The sequence below is a fragment of the Corvus hawaiiensis genome, chromosome 3 (assembly GCF_020740725.1).
Source record: "Corvus hawaiiensis isolate bCorHaw1 chromosome 3, bCorHaw1.pri.cur, whole genome shotgun sequence".
Classification (NCBI taxonomy): Eukaryota; Metazoa; Chordata; class Aves; order Passeriformes; family Corvidae; genus Corvus; species Corvus hawaiiensis.
This window is the reverse complement of record NC_063215.1, coordinates 119644348-119661464: the sequence shown is the minus strand read 5'-3', so window position 1 is coordinate 119661464 and position 17117 is coordinate 119644348. Positions and strand designations below refer to the sequence as shown.

Sequence of the window (17117 nt, the reverse complement as noted above, 5' to 3'; positions counted from 1 at the left end):
AATGAGAACTCTACTACCTTTCTTTCCTCTGACTTTTTGTAGCATTCTTCAGGCAGGAATTGAGTGCAGTGAGGTTTCTGATTAAAACATATGGAGCCTGTCACACAACTTTTTTTAATGCAACCTAAGCACCAAACTAAATAAATTCAGCCCAGCTGTGAACTAAGAGAAGAACTGTAGGGAAACCAGTTGGTCACCACTGGGCCAAATTGTGAAATTAGTGCTAAGAATAGTTAACAATGGGACATAAGCATTTAATTTTTCCAATTAAGGACAAATGATAGGAATGGAAAAACCTGCATATTATCATTCCAGTTTTTAAGGGCTGTTGTCTGTGCAGCCCATCCCAAGTGCATCCCAACGGGACAGTAATGCTGTCTTGAAGCTGGCTTTGTGTGACAGAGGCAGTTCTGGAGCTCTGGGCCATAAAGCCGAGTGCGTGTGTGTTGGTGCGTTCCGCAGGGATGGGCTCCATCCAGGCAGCTCCCACGGCTGTCCCGCTTGGAACGTTACAGCCAAATTAGAAACCCTTTCTTTTTTTGTGCTGCCTTTTTGCTGTTTTTCCTGTTCTTACATGCTTAGGGTTGTTCTTGCTGGCTGAACCCCCTGGATGGCCGTTGAGTACGTGCAAATCCCAGCCGGTCCCTTTGGTCCCTTTAATGCTTTGCTTCCAGCCTACTGCTCAGGGCTGTAGCAGGAGTGGGACCCCACCCTGAGGACCAGGCTTCGGAGTGGCCCCTTCGCCCCTGCTTGGTCACACGTGAGGCATGTGAATGGAGCCCCCGGGGCTCTCTCAGCCTCCACCAGCCAGAATGTGCTGAGGCCACTTTTTGGCTGGGTTGGACATGACAGATACTAAAACAAAGAATGAAATACAAGGAATGATATAAGCTGCTCTTGCTGCTGCTGCTTTTGTCCCAAATGCACCACTGAACACAGCAATTGTGGGGTGCGATGTGCTGGTTAAGTCACAGATCACAGAACAGTCTGAGTTGAAAGGGATCATCGAGTCCAACCCTTAAAGGAGAGAAGTGTGTGCCCCACAAGGCTGTTTTGAGCAGGACAGTTCCTTCTCCATGCACATGTTGTCCAGGAGAATGGGGCCTTGGAGGGCCCCTGGAAGCTGTGCCAGTACTCAGGGTCACTGAATTTCAGTATTGCTTGCTCTGCCCCACAGTAACGAACATGATTCCTGTGATTACAATGTTCTGATATCAATACCTGATTTTGATATAGAAATTGCACTCGACAGCTAACAATCAGATTATTTACACACCACTTTGTCAGAATTACAGAAACTTTTGTTTGAATTTCCCAATGGTTTAAATTTTTAACAAAACTGCACTGGTTTGTGCTCTCCCAAAAAGAGTCTCAGCCTTCTGCAGCTCATAGGGCCAGGAGTGGTTCCATTGTGGGACTGAACATCTGATGTCCACCAGACTAATTAGCCAGGGCTTTGGGGAATTGGCTTTGTGCTCAACCCACAGGTAACAGCCACCAAATCCAGCAAGATGGAAAACTTAACAGACTCTGCTTTCTCAAACTGGGCACTGGGACATACCTCAGAAAAGTACAGATATCACCAATCTGCCCTTCAACAATCAACCTCATCCTGACATTCTTTAAGAACTGAGGATTGCCCTAAGCATAAATTAGGTTTGTTAATCTTTTCAAAAGTTGCTGCTTTTTAACTTCTGCTCTCACTGTATAAAACAGTGAGCTTTGTTTGATCAAGTTCTTAAACTGTTCCTCTCACTCCTATCCCATGGCAGAGATTTGGGAAGCGTTTCCTTTTGGGGGCTCCTCCAGCCATGCCACCTTCCAGCATCACAAATAAAGACTCAAAGTGGGAAGCAGCAGCTACAAACCTGCCTTGATTATTTCTGTATGGTTTTGCTACACTTTTCTCTGCTGTAAAAACCTCTCTTCATCCCCAATGCTGCTTTCTCATGCTGCTCCTGTTTTTCAGTATCTCCCCTGTCCCAGACTCTGCAAGCAGCTGCCCTGCTCCTGAGCTGTTTGAGAGGGAAGAAGACCAAGCAAGTGAACTATTCCTGCATCCCAAACAGCCCCTGCACGGCTCCGGAGCTGGGGAATCCCCCAGGAAGCTTTTAGGAGGGTGGAGAAAGCGGAGACAAGATCAAGACCAGCGCTCTTAAGCTGTGCTTAGGGGAAGAGCTGAGGGTGTTCGAGGGTGTTGCTGGGTGGATCTCCTTGGCTGGTTTTGGGGTTTGGCTCTATTACATGGCTGTGCTTTCAATTTATTTCAAAGGTGCCTGGAGCCTTATAAATCTGCATACATAGTAAGGAAGAGATTCTCCTCACAGTGGATACTGAACTCTGAGTGTAACCAGAACAGAGGGAATGTTTTGATTTAAATACATAATGAAGCAACCTTTTCATAAAAATATCTTTTCTAGAAATAGGGAATTTTCCTTTTTATAGACACAGAGAGCCACAGTTTCTAATAGAGGAATACTTTGTCTTGGAACACACACAAAAAACCAGCCCCCTCCCCAAAATCATCCTTTTCACATGCTGATTAATAGATTAAAACTTAGGAATATAGTTTCTGGATTGTTTAAATAACAGTCAGTGTTTGCACTGGGGAAAATGGGTGGCTTTTTCCTGCACCCAACTTTTCCTGCACAAATGCTATCAGGAGTGTGGTTCTAGCTCTCTTCCACCTCAGCTTAATTCAAGCTGTAATGTTCTTCTGCTTCTGCAAACACCAGAAACCCAAGGGGTGCTCAGTGGTGTTAAGCCTATCATTTTTATCTGCTTGTGCAGTGCTTTCTGCTCCAGGGAAAAAGTGCTGGAATTGTCAGGAATATCTTTGGAATATCAACCATCCCCAAATTATTTTCTAGTCCAGTAACACATAAGGAGAGAGTGGGAAAGAAAATCTGTCTTGATGCTTCAAATTAAGCCAGATAAGACCGAGGAAGGTCTGGATGCAGAGTACATACAGGCCAGGATGATGTCAGAGAAGAACACGTTTTTTCTTTCCCCTTGGGAAATGGGAAGGACTTTTGGATTCTGCTCTCTTTCCTGATTTAGTCTCCAACAACTTCTGGGAGAAATGAAGTCAGGTGTCATCCACAGCCCACAGGGGCAGAGCAGAGGTTATTCCAAAGCACTGCTTATTTCTGATGTGATTCTGTGCTCACTGCCCTGTGAAATATTTCTATATTCCTGCTTTTAACTCATTCCAGGCATGACAGGCAAGTCCTTGTTTCACCCAGGTCACCTTTATCATCTCAAAGTTCTGTGGAGAACTGGCTCCTGATAAGGAAGTCCCTTGAGAACAAATTCATTTATGAAGAAAGTGCTTTTAAAAACTACAGGCAAGTATTTGTTGCTTCTAAAAGTGTATTTAATCCCACCTACTCTGTATCCCAGATACTCAAAATTCTCCCCAGAGTGAGTTTAGACAAGAAAGAGATTGTTTCTCCTGTGTATTTTTATAAGATAGGTCAAGTCAGCTAAAATCATACTTAAATTTCCGCTCGCTTTGCCATGTTTGATTCCTTTGCTCTGTGCAAGATTGTTATTAAATGTTACCTTATTGGCAACCTCTTTAAAAGCATACAGAACGTTGTTACCTGTCAAAAGTCCTTGCATTTCCCAGTTCTGAGTACTTTTGATAACAGGCAGCTGTTACACTATTGATAAGGATCTCTTTCTAAATTTATAATGCTACCAGATATCCAGGAACTGATTGTACAAATTACTTCTTTTCTGGAATTATGGAGGTTTTATATCCCATCAGATGCCTCCTTTTTTTTAGTTGTTTTTTTTTTTTTTCCCCTTGGATTTCTTTAACTCTGGAGAATTTTAATTGAAGTTGAAGCCCAAACTTAACTCTTGGTATAAGGCCCAGATTTGCACAGCAATCTGCCTTGTCAGAGTTTGTCTTTGGGTGACATCTGCTAGTGGGATTGGTTTGATTGCACACGTTCTGCCCAGTTACCTGCTAACAGGAATCCCATCCATGCAGGCAGATGCACATAAAAACCCTGGAACAAGCTCTGTTTGTACTCAGGAATCTCCATGGAACATCTGTTCAGGCACGGGCTGAACATGCTCAAGTGCAGTGTCAGATTTGCTTAAATCATCTCACACTGGGTCATGCACCACACCAGGGGTTTCCTTCAGATTAAATTCAGCTTGTAAAGGAAGGCTCAGCAGTATCTTCTCCTCCTCAGAGCTGATCAAAACAGGCTTAATTAATTAATATGTCCAATCAAAGGCATGATTTTTTTAAAATAAGGAGTTAATAAAGCCAGATTCAGAGTTTCCCAAAGTAAACATCTCTTCCCAGGAGATAGACCTTCACACACTGAATCCTTTGTCATCCCATTTAAGAATTTTACTTTAAAGTTATTTATTTAAGCCATGCAGTAACAGCAAAAGACAAGAGGCTACTGAATATCTAATTTCAAAAATGCTTAATTAAGAACTCGGGATACATATTGCTAGAAAACATCTAATTCATTTCTGAGCCTCAAGAACTTTTTCTTAGCACTGTAGCTTATAAAAGTGTGTGTAACTGTAGTGGTTACATGTTTTCTTAGTCACTTTTTTCAGCGTTGATGCTACAGGTTTGACCATATAATTATACCTAACAAAAATTAGACATCTCTCTACTCTGCTTACAACAGAACCAACCTTTAACGTGATTTCAGATTAACAAATAAGACACAAATGTGGAGGAGCATTAAAGGTGTTTTATAATAACTACATGTGGGCTAAAATACTTCAGAGCTCTGTAATTTACAAATCCCTCTTGTATTTTTAGTAAAGCTAAAAGGTAGATGAAAGATGGTACAAGCAGCATTCTTGTGTATTTAGGATGGTTTTTTTCAGGTTACATTTTGCTGTCTATAGAATTATGACAAATACCTTTCTCTCCAAAACTGTTGCTTTCTGACTGCTATGAAAACAGAATTTAGCAGATGAAACAGATATTTATTTGTGGAATTTCATACTTTTTACTCATGAACTTTATATGTCTGATTACCTATTCCATGTATTCTTGTCATACAGAAAACAGAGATCTTACAAGCCCAGTTCAGATCTTCCAGTCTTGTGGATAGAAGCATCTAAACTTTGACAGGTACGTGGCAAAATTCCCTTTGATAAAAACCCTTCAGCCCAAGGGATGCTTAAATTTCATTTGACTTATTCTAGACCATGCATAAATAGTGACAGCCCAGAAAAAGCAGCTCAAAAAGCATCAGAGAGGGGAAAAAAAGAATAAATTTTAAGTTTAATGAAAGGAGGTGGTCAGGCTCAGCTTACATTTATCCCATGATCAAAAAGTACAAATCCTTACCCAGTTAACACAGACATGGCACAAAGGGGTTGCCATGACAAAGTGCAGCACAAGAGGAGTTGACTACACCACCAAAAATGTGGAATGTTTAAGATGCAACCTGGTAGGTGAACTCAAAAATTACACTCTCCTTGTGATTTTCTACCAGACCAAAACTATCTTACTAGAAAGGAGTCCTGTAACACTCCCACTGCCTTTGACAGTAGGAAAATGGCAAACCAGCAAGTCTAAACAGCACTCTTGAATGAATTCCCACAGTGCTGGAGACTGGGGTGCTTGGCTGTGGGGCAGCAGATGGGATTCCCTAGCAGAGGACAGGGAGAGGAACACAAGCATCCCTGGGTGGTGCAGGGAGGAATGAAACAGGCCTCTGCTGCCTTTGCAGGAAGCTTTGTTCTTCCCGTGGGGCTGCTTTGGCACACAGAAACAGCAGCTATCATCTTCCCTGGCCAGCATGGGAAGGGAGAAATCACTTGGAAAGAGAATAAAATGAAGGAAGCAACAGTTTCAAATTTCAGCTCTTGAACTAGTTTTCCAGCTTCCTAAATTTGTGACCCATCACTGGAGATGCTCAAGAAAAATCTTGGATCTTTGAAAAATGCGTCTGCAATGCTGAGATCCTGTAGAAATGTTCCAGCAAAGGTGACTCAGTAACACAGACTGCAAGAGTGAAAATAAAACACAGGCAAGAGCAGTTCCATTATACACTAATTAATCTGAAGTAGGAGTCACCACCCTCACAGGTTTGAAAATGGAGGAAAAAAGTGGTGGTTGAGAGAAAATCATCCTGAGCAAAAACCTGGGGAAAGGAAGAACACAGAGCCTTTCTCGTGAGGCTGAGGAGTGACAGTGCAGGAGACTGGGAGGAAACAACTGCCCAGAGCAAACACAATGAGAACATCCCAGTGGCAATAGTGGCACTATTACCTGAGAGAGGTGCTAAAAGCAGCTGCCAGGGTGCCTTGGCACTCCTGGGGCAAGTGCCTGTATCACTGTGATGCTGTGGAATGTATTCCATTGAGAGCAGGTTTTGGCACAGGGAACAAATGCCAGCCCGTGCTGCCCCAAGTCCTGTTTTGTGCCCTCTGGTGCTGCCGCCGAGTGCAGCAGGTGACAGCCCTCACTCCTTGTGTGGTTCTCCTGACTTGTAGGATGCTCGGCTCTGAGTGTCTGCAACAGGTACAGAGAATTCCTCCAAGAGAGAAATAAGTGCTCTGAGCTGTTTAATGGGGTGCCAAGTACTCTGGGATGCCAAGTCAGGATCAGGCATAAGCACATTCTTCCCCTTTGCTATCTGGTGTTATTCCTGATTGCATTGTGGAAAAGACCTCCAGCTTAGAGAAAGGAATTCTGAAGGAGGACAGATGGCTGGAGTTTGGACTTTTTTCAGGCCATGTGCCTTCTGAATCCATTTGCTGTGTTTTGTCTGTCAAAACATGAGCCTCCTCTGAGCTACTAAGGCAACAGGCTTCAAAATCAACAAATGCAGCCCACGAGGATGACAGCCGAGGTGACTACTGTGTGATCCCATTCTTCTGCTGCAAGAAGCCATGAGAACTGCTAATGAGTTTACTTAAACTTGAAGTCCAGTGCTTGCCTGCATAATCCCCATTCAGGAAGCTAAGGTAAATACAACTTGGGGAAGCTTGCTTGCCTCTAGGACACTTAGCACGATATGAGCAAATGGGAGGAATCTTTAGCTGCAACACATTGAGCGTATTCCTGCAGGGGTCAGGACAATGGGAAAGCAGTAACTAACTCAGGAACGGAAAGCAGCTGCTAGTATTTATGCTTGTAATGGATGTTCACAGTAAAGTGGTCAGACAGAACAGAGAATATCTCTCCAAGGTCTTGACTTGACACCCACAGCTGTGCAAACAGCACAGATGGGAAGATGATTCAGAGTGGCCAGATTTCAAAAATGCCCAAAACCAGGCCCTCAAAACAAGATGGGTTTTTGTGAACGCCCCTCTGGACCCTCAGGGCTACTAAAGAGATGCTTCCTTGCAGTAGAATGCAGCAGTTTGACAGATTAACAGCTTGAACAGTTGGTTCGGGGTGGGCTGATGAAAGATGATCTCTGCATGATGTATCCAAATGTACAAGGAATTAATTGGAAACTATGAACAAAGAGCCGTGAAAGTGTCAGCTTGTGTCCCTTCGTGGATCCTCTTAGACCTGCAGAATTCCTGGGGCTTGTCCCAGTAATGAGCATTGAAATGGCACATGTAGTAACCACGTTGGTCTCTAAGAGTGGCTACAGCTGGCAACAAGTGTTCCCCAGTTGCTGGAGTGCTGCACAAGCACATGGCCTGAGGGAGCACTTTGAGCTACTGCCATCCCAAACCAGATAACCAGGCCTTCTTTTTCCTGCCACAGCCTCTGTCCTCACCCTATCCTCAAACTCAACAGTTCTAGTGGTGTTTACAGAATCATAAAATAGTTTTGGTTGAAAGGAGACCTTGAGGATCACCTCATTCTGCCCCCTGCCATGGGCAGGGGACACCTTCCACTATCCCAGGTTGCTCCCAGCCCCATCCAACCTGGCCTGGAACAGTTCCAGGGATGGGGCAGCCACAGCTCCTCTGGGCAGCCTGTGCCAGGGCCTCACCATCCTCACAGGGAAGAACTTTTTCCTAACATCTAACCTAACCTACTCTCTTTCAATTTAAACCCATTCCCCTTTGTCCTGTCACTGCATGTCCTTGTAAATAGTCTTTCCCTGAGAAGAACAACTCTGGAACTAAACTTGTCACACCTCAGGCTCTTTTACAAATAGCCCTGAAGCATTTTAAAAAGTACTCCTTACCTACAGGAAGGGGGAAAATTGGGATGGTGCAATATTTTACAAAAAGCTCTCCAAAACATTTCCATGGCTAAAGAACTTCTCTAGCTGTCTCTTTTAGGCTATGTCTGTATTAGCAAATGGATTGAACCCATAAGAACAGATCCAAACTTGGTGCAGAGGCTCCAAAATCCCAGTCCAAGCACTTCTGAGGCTCCTTGGAGTCTGGCCCTGAAGGCTGAGTGCTCGTTAGTGGTTGTGGCACATTAGTGGCACCCCTGGGGTGCATTTCAGGTTGTTTCAGCTGGACTGGATGTGGCTGCACGTTCCAGGACCGCTCGGGGAGGGGAATCAAAGCGCGGTAAGTGGAGCTCATTAGGAGCTGCAGCGCAGAGGGGCTCCGGTGCCCCAGCCAAAAAGCCAGGGAAGAGCTCTTGCCAGAGGCACAGCCAGGCTCTGCCAAGGGCAGCCACGTGCACCTGCACACACACATCTTTTGTGCCCTTTATGTGCCAATTGCACATCCCTGACATGTGCAAATATATATAATATAAAGTGACTTCTCTGTGGAAAGCAGGACATCATGAACCGCTCCTCCTTGTCCCTCCCTCCTTAACAGGACAACAACAAAAAGGACTCTACAGATGCAAAATTTAGCCTGATTTGACTTCTTCACACTTAATTAACTTGAGTTAAAAGCATACCTGGAGTATGGTAAGTTACTTTAAAAAGTACCAGAAAACTTAAATGAAAAAATCCCTAACCCTTACCAGTGTAAAGATACCTAAAATGATTCTGCAGGGGGAAAAACAACCACAGCACAGAAAACAAATTCTTTTTTTTCCTCCTTCCACAGAGGAGGAAAAAAGCAAGCAATGTCCACCAAGTCTGGGCAGAACTCTGGAGAAATGTCTTTCTCCCGCATAAGCACTGATCTCTTGTATTGCAATCTGTCTCCCTGCTGTACTTGACATTGCAGCAGCACAAAGGGTTACAGACAGACTGGAGAAATATCAAAAGCTAATCTAGCTGAGGAGCAAAAAACTTTGCTTACTTTATTGCTTGTATTGCCAGCATGATAGGAATTAAGAAAAATAAGTTCTTTTCCCTTCTCAAGTTTACAGGTTATTTGGTACCTTTTTTGGTCTTTTTTTTTCATTCAAGTGTCATTAACATTCTAGGAAAAGCCAGTACTTTCTTACAGACCAGGTTTGACAAAATTGAATTAATTGGGTGATTTTCTTTTGACTTCAATAGGAGCAGACTCAAATCACAGAAAGCCTAACAACAAAGTAAAATACAACTCAGTCCTGTATGCAAGCACAGAGTGTGGCTATTTATGGTTTTTATCAGGCAAAACATTAGTAAACCTAATGTACTTGTCTGGGAACATTAATTTAACTCAGTAATTTGCTTCGAATTATTTCTTACTCTCTTTTTTGCTCTTCCTCATTACAGTGATACCTCACAGTGGCAGGGCTGAACATCCAAGTGGCTTCCTGAAAGTATGACCAGATGCCACATATGGGAATGTCCCTCAGGGACCAAATTTAGGAGTGACAGTGAAGTGGGAACTGATTGGGATGGGATGGAATGGGATAAGTTAAGGTCATAAACTCAGAATTTAAAGTACAGTTCAAGTGTTTACATTGAAGAACAACATTTTCCACATCAGAGATCTTCCTCCAGAATAACCTTCCTCATCCTTGCTTCAGTTTGGGGGGTTCCTGGCACCACTGCTCATAAAGAGTATCTTAAGGACGTCCCAGGAAATGTCTGCTACCCCCACTTCTAACATCAATAGTTATAGAAATGTGTATCCTCACATCACTGGAGTGAAATCCACCAGGACCAGTGTCATTTATGTGCATTTATTCCAAGCACAGGAGCCATAGGAGTGTGTTTGGTCTGTCATTCCCCCACTATTCCATGTTTAAAAAGGGAGTGGACATTTGTGTTAAAACAGAAGGCCCCTCACACTGCAGCATGATGTCAGTAATTCAGCTCCTCAGAGCGTGTTATTGTTTGAAACAGAGGTCTCCACACTTCCACATTGGTTATAAAATACTTAGTGCTGCTGGACTGGAAGGAAAATGTCATACATCTGCAAACAATTAGAAGGAGCTGGACTTCGTATTTGATTTACTAAACAATAAAACAAGCTTAAGTGTGACTATATCTGTAAGTTACACTCCCTAGGAGCCTCGAGCAGTTATCACAGCAAAGTCTTTTAACCATAATTAAATAAATCCGCAGCGGGACCATTGCTGATCAAGATTATCTTTTATAAGATGTTTTCAGCAGTGGAAAGCATGAAGATCATGAAGTTGAATGCATGCTTTAAGTGCTCCAAAAGTCTTTCATCCTTTCTTTCAAGCACACTGTCCACTACCCTTTTTCCAGCTGGAATGCATTCAATACAATACATTTCAACTTTTAAACACTAATATTTCCAGGCTTTCTACATCTAGATTGAAATTTTGGCATGAGGAAATGAGTGGCTTGATTCAGTCAAGCCCAAGATTTCACCATAGGTTGTGTGCCTGCTGGTCAAAAGTTCTGGTACTGTAACAACACTTAGTTGTTGTTATAAATTAACCAAAGATTTGTGAATTGAATAGAAATATTTAGTTGCAAGTTCCAGGAAGCCAGAGCATGGAGTAAAGTAATAGTGATGTATCACCACCAATTTCTCCTCAACAAAACAGAAACCTCAACCAGTTGTCAGTCTCTAACTTAACATTCCACCTTTATTTGGAGGACAAACTATGGGTACTAAATGCTGTCAAACTTCCCTACTGTATCCCTAATTTATACACCTAAAGCCAGTGTAGCAAAAGGGATGGGTATGTTTTGAAATTTTCTAGCATAACTTGCATTTTCTATCAAATACAAATGTTGTTATGTGCTAAAGTTGGAGCAGTTTATTGCAGTTCACCAGTGAAGAGTAGTGCCAGCAGCATCACCTGAAGGAGGGAGTGCCAGGCCAAACCCAGCAGCTCTGCTCCTGGTTCTGCAGCTGCTTTGCCAAGTTAAACTAAGGAAAAAACCAATCTTCCATCCTTAGCATTGATTTTCCCTTGATGACCCTCAGTGAACACCCAGGGTTAAGGGGATCTGACCTCCTGTGGTAGGTTCTGTACTCAGCATTCTTGAATCAGAGTGACAGAAATGTTGGACATGAGCAGATAAGCCAGAAATGCAACTCTGAGGCTTCGCCCACAAAAATAACTCCTCCAGCCTCCATGATGATTGCTGTGCTCCAGAATGACAGGGAATTTACTTACTAGTGATAAATAATGTTCTGAATACATGAATACCACAGAGAAGGAAACTACCACTGTGTATTATAGCCTGCCCTGATTATAGTCCCTCAAGTACTATTTTATGTGATTATACTGTTACAGGCCACAAAGTGGAAAAGATGAACCACGGGGTCAAGTTTTGCCCTCTCTTTGCACGGGTGTCCCTCTAACGTGCTTGACAAGCAAGTTTGTGAGCAAGTAGTAGAATATATTTCTATGAAAGAAAACAAAACAATGGCTGAAACATTTGTTACTTCAGCAAGTAGAAGAGTAAACTATTTATATAAAATAATAAATGAAACAGTCTTAGTTTACAGTAGTGCTTGTGAGGCTGATTCCTGAATGCATACAATTAACATTGCTAATGCCCTGAGAATTTTTGGCACTGTGTGTGGTGTATGTACACTCAGATGAAAGCTCTTCATTGCCATAGTTTTCAAGAGTGGCCAAGCTAGGACTGGAAGTAAACTGGCAGGGTCTGCCTAGAGCTACTTCCATGGAGATCAGAAGAACCCAGGCTGTTCAGAAGTTGGGTTCCTACTGCTGGAGGAATATTCCTTATCCATGATAAAAACGCAGGACCCTTCTGCATTGCAGCCTGCTCTAAGCAAAAGTTCATACTGTGGTTATTTTTTGTTCATTCAGCATTCACTTACTGACAAATACAGAGTTCTGCAAGTCTTTCCAAATTGTTTATGCCTTGCTGCATTGCCCACTCTTTCCAGAGCACTTCCTTTCCTAGACATACTTAGTACAACACAAAATGCTTCACTAGAGTTGCTGTCAGGGTTGTTGTTTTTTTTTTTTTTAGGAGCTACAGACAACAGAATTAATTTGACTTGTTAGCCCAAAATAGATGGAACCGACTGTAAGGCTGCAACAAACTGCACATTCTGATACCTTGAACAACAACAATAACATTTCTGTATTTTATTTATGTATCTTTAAAGGTGTTAACGGAGCAACAGTCCCTTTCGATCAACGCAAGGGCTACAGGCTGGCATTTCCCTGGGTCTCTTGTCACCCACGCTCCGACTGCAGCGGAAGCAGAACCGAGGCAGGTGCTGGCTTACCTTGGCACACGTTGTGGTCACTTTGCTCATACCCAGCTGCACACTGGATTTGGTGGGTTGGGTTGGGAGGGGCGCGCTGAGGGTCGGCCGGGGTCCGGCGAATGACGCTGTTTCGACCACTTGTGGATTCAGCTGCTGCTTCTTCTCGTTCATTTACAATAATTTGCGCTGTTCTGGGTAGACAGAGGTATCCTCCATAGTGGTTAACACATTTCATCCCACCTTTACATGCATCTGGGACTATTTCACATTCATCAATATCTGTGGTTAGCAACAACACAAGTCATGCTTTTAACAGTCGAACCTTCTGCAACAGCCATTAACACAAAGAACACGACGAGACATGCACGCACACCTCCGTGTCCAAAACAGGGGTGTGCAGTGAGAATACTTAAAGAATACCAGTGGCAAGTCTGTCTTTGAAAATTATTTACTGTACCTTTGCACCGTTGCCTAACAGGATCCCATTCATAACCATCTGTGCATTGCTGTGGAGAAAAAAAATAAATAAATTGGGTTACTTGGGATTCTTTGTTTTGGAAAAACAGTTGAGTGTATTCAGTGAACTCAAAGTGTGGCACAAAGGGAAATGCAATGTTTGCATACCTTGGTAGGCTAGAAAAGTGGCAATCGGTACAGCACTGCTGTGCAGGAACAGCAAAACTTGGGAGTCCCTGCCCACTCGGAATGTTCTATGACTCTACGGTACACAGAGAGAGCCTCTGTCTCAGGAAGTTCCCAAGATATTGTTTGTTGTGAGCAGGCTGGGAAACAAAGTGAGAAAAGCATTGCTTTCTCCTTGCCATGTCCCTGTACCTTGTGTTACACCCTCTGTCCTTGGCTGAATCCTTGGATGATCTTTGGTGTGACCAAGCTGACCAGAATGAAAATCTTCTTATGAAAAAGCAGCAAGTTCTTCTGAGTTTGGATCTCATTCCCTGCCTGCCAACAGGTGAACCTTTTTCATTCCCAGACCCTGTTTGCCAGAGGGACTAAGACAACTCTGTGCCCCTGGACTTCATCCTCTCTCCCATTAGCACACCAGCAATGGGGAAGGATCCCATGACAGCTGGAAATTCATTCACATGCTTTTTAGTCACATGACTCCAGGAACTGCAGTCTAGGAAGGACAATTTATATTGTGAGACACACAATAAACGGTCAGAGTTTATAACAGAAGGACTACTTATTTATACAAGACTTTGCAAAATTCAAACAAGGCTATACTCGGCAGCTATTCATATCAATGCACACCAGTGAGTTCAGGAAAGGTTTTAAGTATTCAGCTCTGCATCTTCATTCTTTGTCTGCCCAAAAACATGACATTGTCCAGAGGGCAGTCATTTTAATCACAGGTCACAGTTACAGAGTCTGATTTGCAAAGTATCACAGTGCTACCAACTGCAGCAGAAACATTAAAAATATTAAAATATCATTGAATCAACCGGCTGTGCTGTGTAGGTGCATCCTGGGCTGCTGGGGCTATTACTTTAATGGCCCCATACTAAAAGAGAATGGAGTTGGCTAATGTAATTAGTCACAGTCAAGCAAGCTAAATCTTGTTGCAACTCTTCTGCTGCTGAGGGACTTACAAGTGACAAACTTGACCTTCTGATGCCAAGATCCGCTTGTTCCAGGTCCTATCCTCAAGTTATTTTGAGGGACCTGTTACTGACGGACACTGACTCAGCAGGAGGATTGAAAATATTTTCTTCTCTTGCAGGTGACACCAATGATTTGCCAAACGTGGAGGCGAGTTGTCACTTGGAAGGGTTTTTATCCCCAAGGGGTAAGTGGACACTCTCTAAAGGATTGACTGCATGCTGAGTTGACAACACCAAAGTTACTGTAGCTATGAAAAGGCAAACCCAGGGGAAAACAGCTAATTCATGCATTTACTGAATCACCCAATTCCTGTTAAGGCACAACAGAAGTACTGTGTGTTTAACTGCAAGGAGCCAAGTCCATCTATTACTGCAGCCAAAGGCTTTTACAATAGCAAAGGATTTGGCCCTCCATGGATACAATGTGTGCATGAGAAACAGTAGCATCCCAAGACCAAAATCTCCCAAAGCTGGGGGTTTTTTGTTTCATTTTACATGATTGGAGTTTAATAATCAGTGAAGTACCTAAATGCTAAGACCTCCTTGAAAATGGAGCATAGGTACCCAAGCCACGTAGACTTGCTGGAAATGTTCAATTGGTATAATCAGAATTATGTGAAATGCTACATAATTAAAAACCCCCTCATACAATAACTGTGGGAAAGGAGGAGGGTGGGATCTCTGTTTAGTCCAGATTTTCAAAAGGTACTTACATCTTCAGTTTCCAGTTCTATACAGGGACTTAAAAAAAAAGTAAATAACAGAAGCCTCTAAATAAAAGTACTCCCAGCCTTCAAAACCCTAATGCTTCTAAAGCCCAGTGTTAAAGTATTTTATGACTGACTTCCTGATGCTCACTTGAGGCTTCTTTAAGCCCTGACTTCTACAAGAAGGTCCAACTCTGCAATATTTACTTGCTTGAGCCATCCCACTGACTTCAGTGGGATTACTTGTATAAGACACAATCCTGGGCTTTGGCTGTGGTTCTCTAACTTTTTGCATGTGTGCAGAATTTTCTGCTTGTGTGGCATTGGGCTGATGTCTGTGCACATATCCAGAGGTCCACCCATATGAAGCAAGTTGCAGGGATTACAACTGTAATCAGATGTGAAAATGCGGGTTTTTCCCCAGCCCAAGCCGGGGTAATGCCACTCCTTCCATGACATGCATTATGCAAGCCAAGCACTGAACACAAGCAGATTGAAAAGAAAAAGCCTGACAAAAAGGCCTTTAAATCTCTTAGCCCGTCACTGGGTTGCAAGCAGAACCTGTTTCCAGTATTCTTGTACAATTTTATCAAGCCACACAAAGCCACTGCTCAAAACCAGCTCAGAAAAGAACAGTCCCATGATCTCTCCAGGATTCAGATGCTTCATTAAGAGCCCCAAATTTGGAAGTACGTGCATTTTGTTTAAAACAGCTTGAAATATCCATAAGAAAACACAAAAGAATGTTTGACCTAATTATCTGTCAAACTCCATATATTTCAAATGAAGGTCCTAGGGACCCTGTCTTTATGAAAATGGATTAAAAAATATTAAAACCTCCTAATTTTGTTCAGTCCCTCAAACTGAGTTCATAGATAAACTTTTCCAAACAAGCAGTTGTAACCTATTTTCCTCAATCTTGTCAACTTGAACTTTTAAACACTGTTTCAGCGCAGGAACAGCTTATTTTATGATTAACATTCGAACTCAGCGACCTCTGTAGCACATGCTATACATTGGCAAGAAATTCGGTTTTTCTTAAGGGTCATTTAGCAAAGAATCCCCGCAAAGCGGTAGTTATCTCCAAGTCTATTAAACCTTACCGTGTACGTTATGGTTTCCTCAGTTTCCTGCGAATGTACTGTAATAAGAATGAGCGCAGCCAAGAACAGAGCTGTCAACATCGTGAACCTTGAAAGAAAGGAAAAACAAATCAAGCGGTCTCCTTTGCTAGAAGAGGCTGCAGCACCCCTGGGACCGGCTCCTGCCCAGGGAGCCCACCCAGCCCCTACCTGGGAGAGGCGGCCGGGCACTGCCCGTTCGCTCCCGCAAGGAGAGGGTGAGGCTTAGCCGTGCTTCCCAGCCCGGGGATTTTATCCAGCTGGGAAGGGGGGCGGAAATAACCAGTCAATGGAGTTTAAAACACCCCAGCGCTCAACGGGAGCAGCGCCGGACAAGGCGCGGGCAGCGGCACTGCCCGGCCGGCGCACGCTTTGGGGTGGAAAAAGCAACTTTTCGGTTAAAGCAAGGCGTGGGGGACACCGCCCACCTGCCGGGCTGTGCCCGGGACCCGCTCGGGCAGAGCCGTGCCCCGGGGGCGGCGGGCACGGAGCCGCCCGCGCTGCCCGCTCCTACCTGCGGGACCGGGCGGGCGGCGGCCGCTGCTCCTGTCCGCTGCCTCCGCTGCGCTGCCGGCGGCCGCCGGTTCTCCTTGCCCCGCTGCCGGTGCGCTGCCGGCGCCCGCTCCTTCTCTTTCCCCCGGCGCGTGTGCGGTGCGGGTGCGCTGCTGGCGGCCACTCGTTCCCTTTCCCGCGGTGTCGGTGCGGTGCCGGCGACCGCTCGCTGTCCTTCCCCCCGGCGCCGTGCGGTGCCGGCGGCCGCCCGTGCCCCTCCTCTCGCTGCCGGCAGCCGCTCGCTGTCCCTGCCCCGGCGGCCGCTGGTTCCCCGCCGCTGTCGGTGCGCGCCCGGTGCCGGCCCCGGGCTAAATAGAACGGGCGCCTGTCCCGCCGCCGCCGCGCGCGCCCCCTGCCGGCCCCGCGGGCGCGCGTGAGGCAGGTGCGGCCCCGCCGCCATGTTGGGGCCGTGAGGGCAGCGCGGCCCCGGCGCGGGGAGCGGGGAGGGCGCGGCGGCCGCGGCCCCGGGAGCCGCTCCCTCACGCCCGCTCGGTGCCCCGGCCAGGCGGCGGCTGTGTCCTAGCTGGGATCTTCGTGGAAGTGCAGCACGGCCATCGTTTTGGGGTCTGTCGTGAGTCATGCAATCAGAGAATCGTTAAGGTTGGGAAAAAAGGCCTTTAAGATCATCAGGT

General features: G+C 44.8%; 1 protein-coding gene across 3 annotated transcripts in view; it reads right to left on the bottom strand.

The window, feature by feature from the left end:
• EFEMP1 (EGF containing fibulin extracellular matrix protein 1) overlaps positions 1-16763 on the bottom strand; it is a 46043-nt gene extending 29280 nt beyond the window's left edge. The window contains exons 1-4 of one of the 3 annotated variants that reach the window (XM_048297712.1): positions 16448-16763; positions 15916-16003; positions 12941-12989; positions 12502-12762 (exon numbers count right to left, since the gene is read on the bottom strand). In XM_048297712.1, the coding sequence (XP_048153669.1) occupies positions 12502-12762; positions 12941-12989; positions 15916-15996 (391 nt within the window). In that variant the 5' untranslated portion in view covers positions 15997-16003; positions 16448-16763. Of the gene's footprint in view, positions 1-12501; positions 12763-12940; positions 12990-15915; positions 16004-16104; positions 16257-16447 lie in introns of those variants that run through there. The other 2 variants (XM_048297713.1, XM_048297711.1) reach the window with 2 other exon arrangements.
• Between the last annotated feature and the right edge of the window lie 354 nt (positions 16764-17117).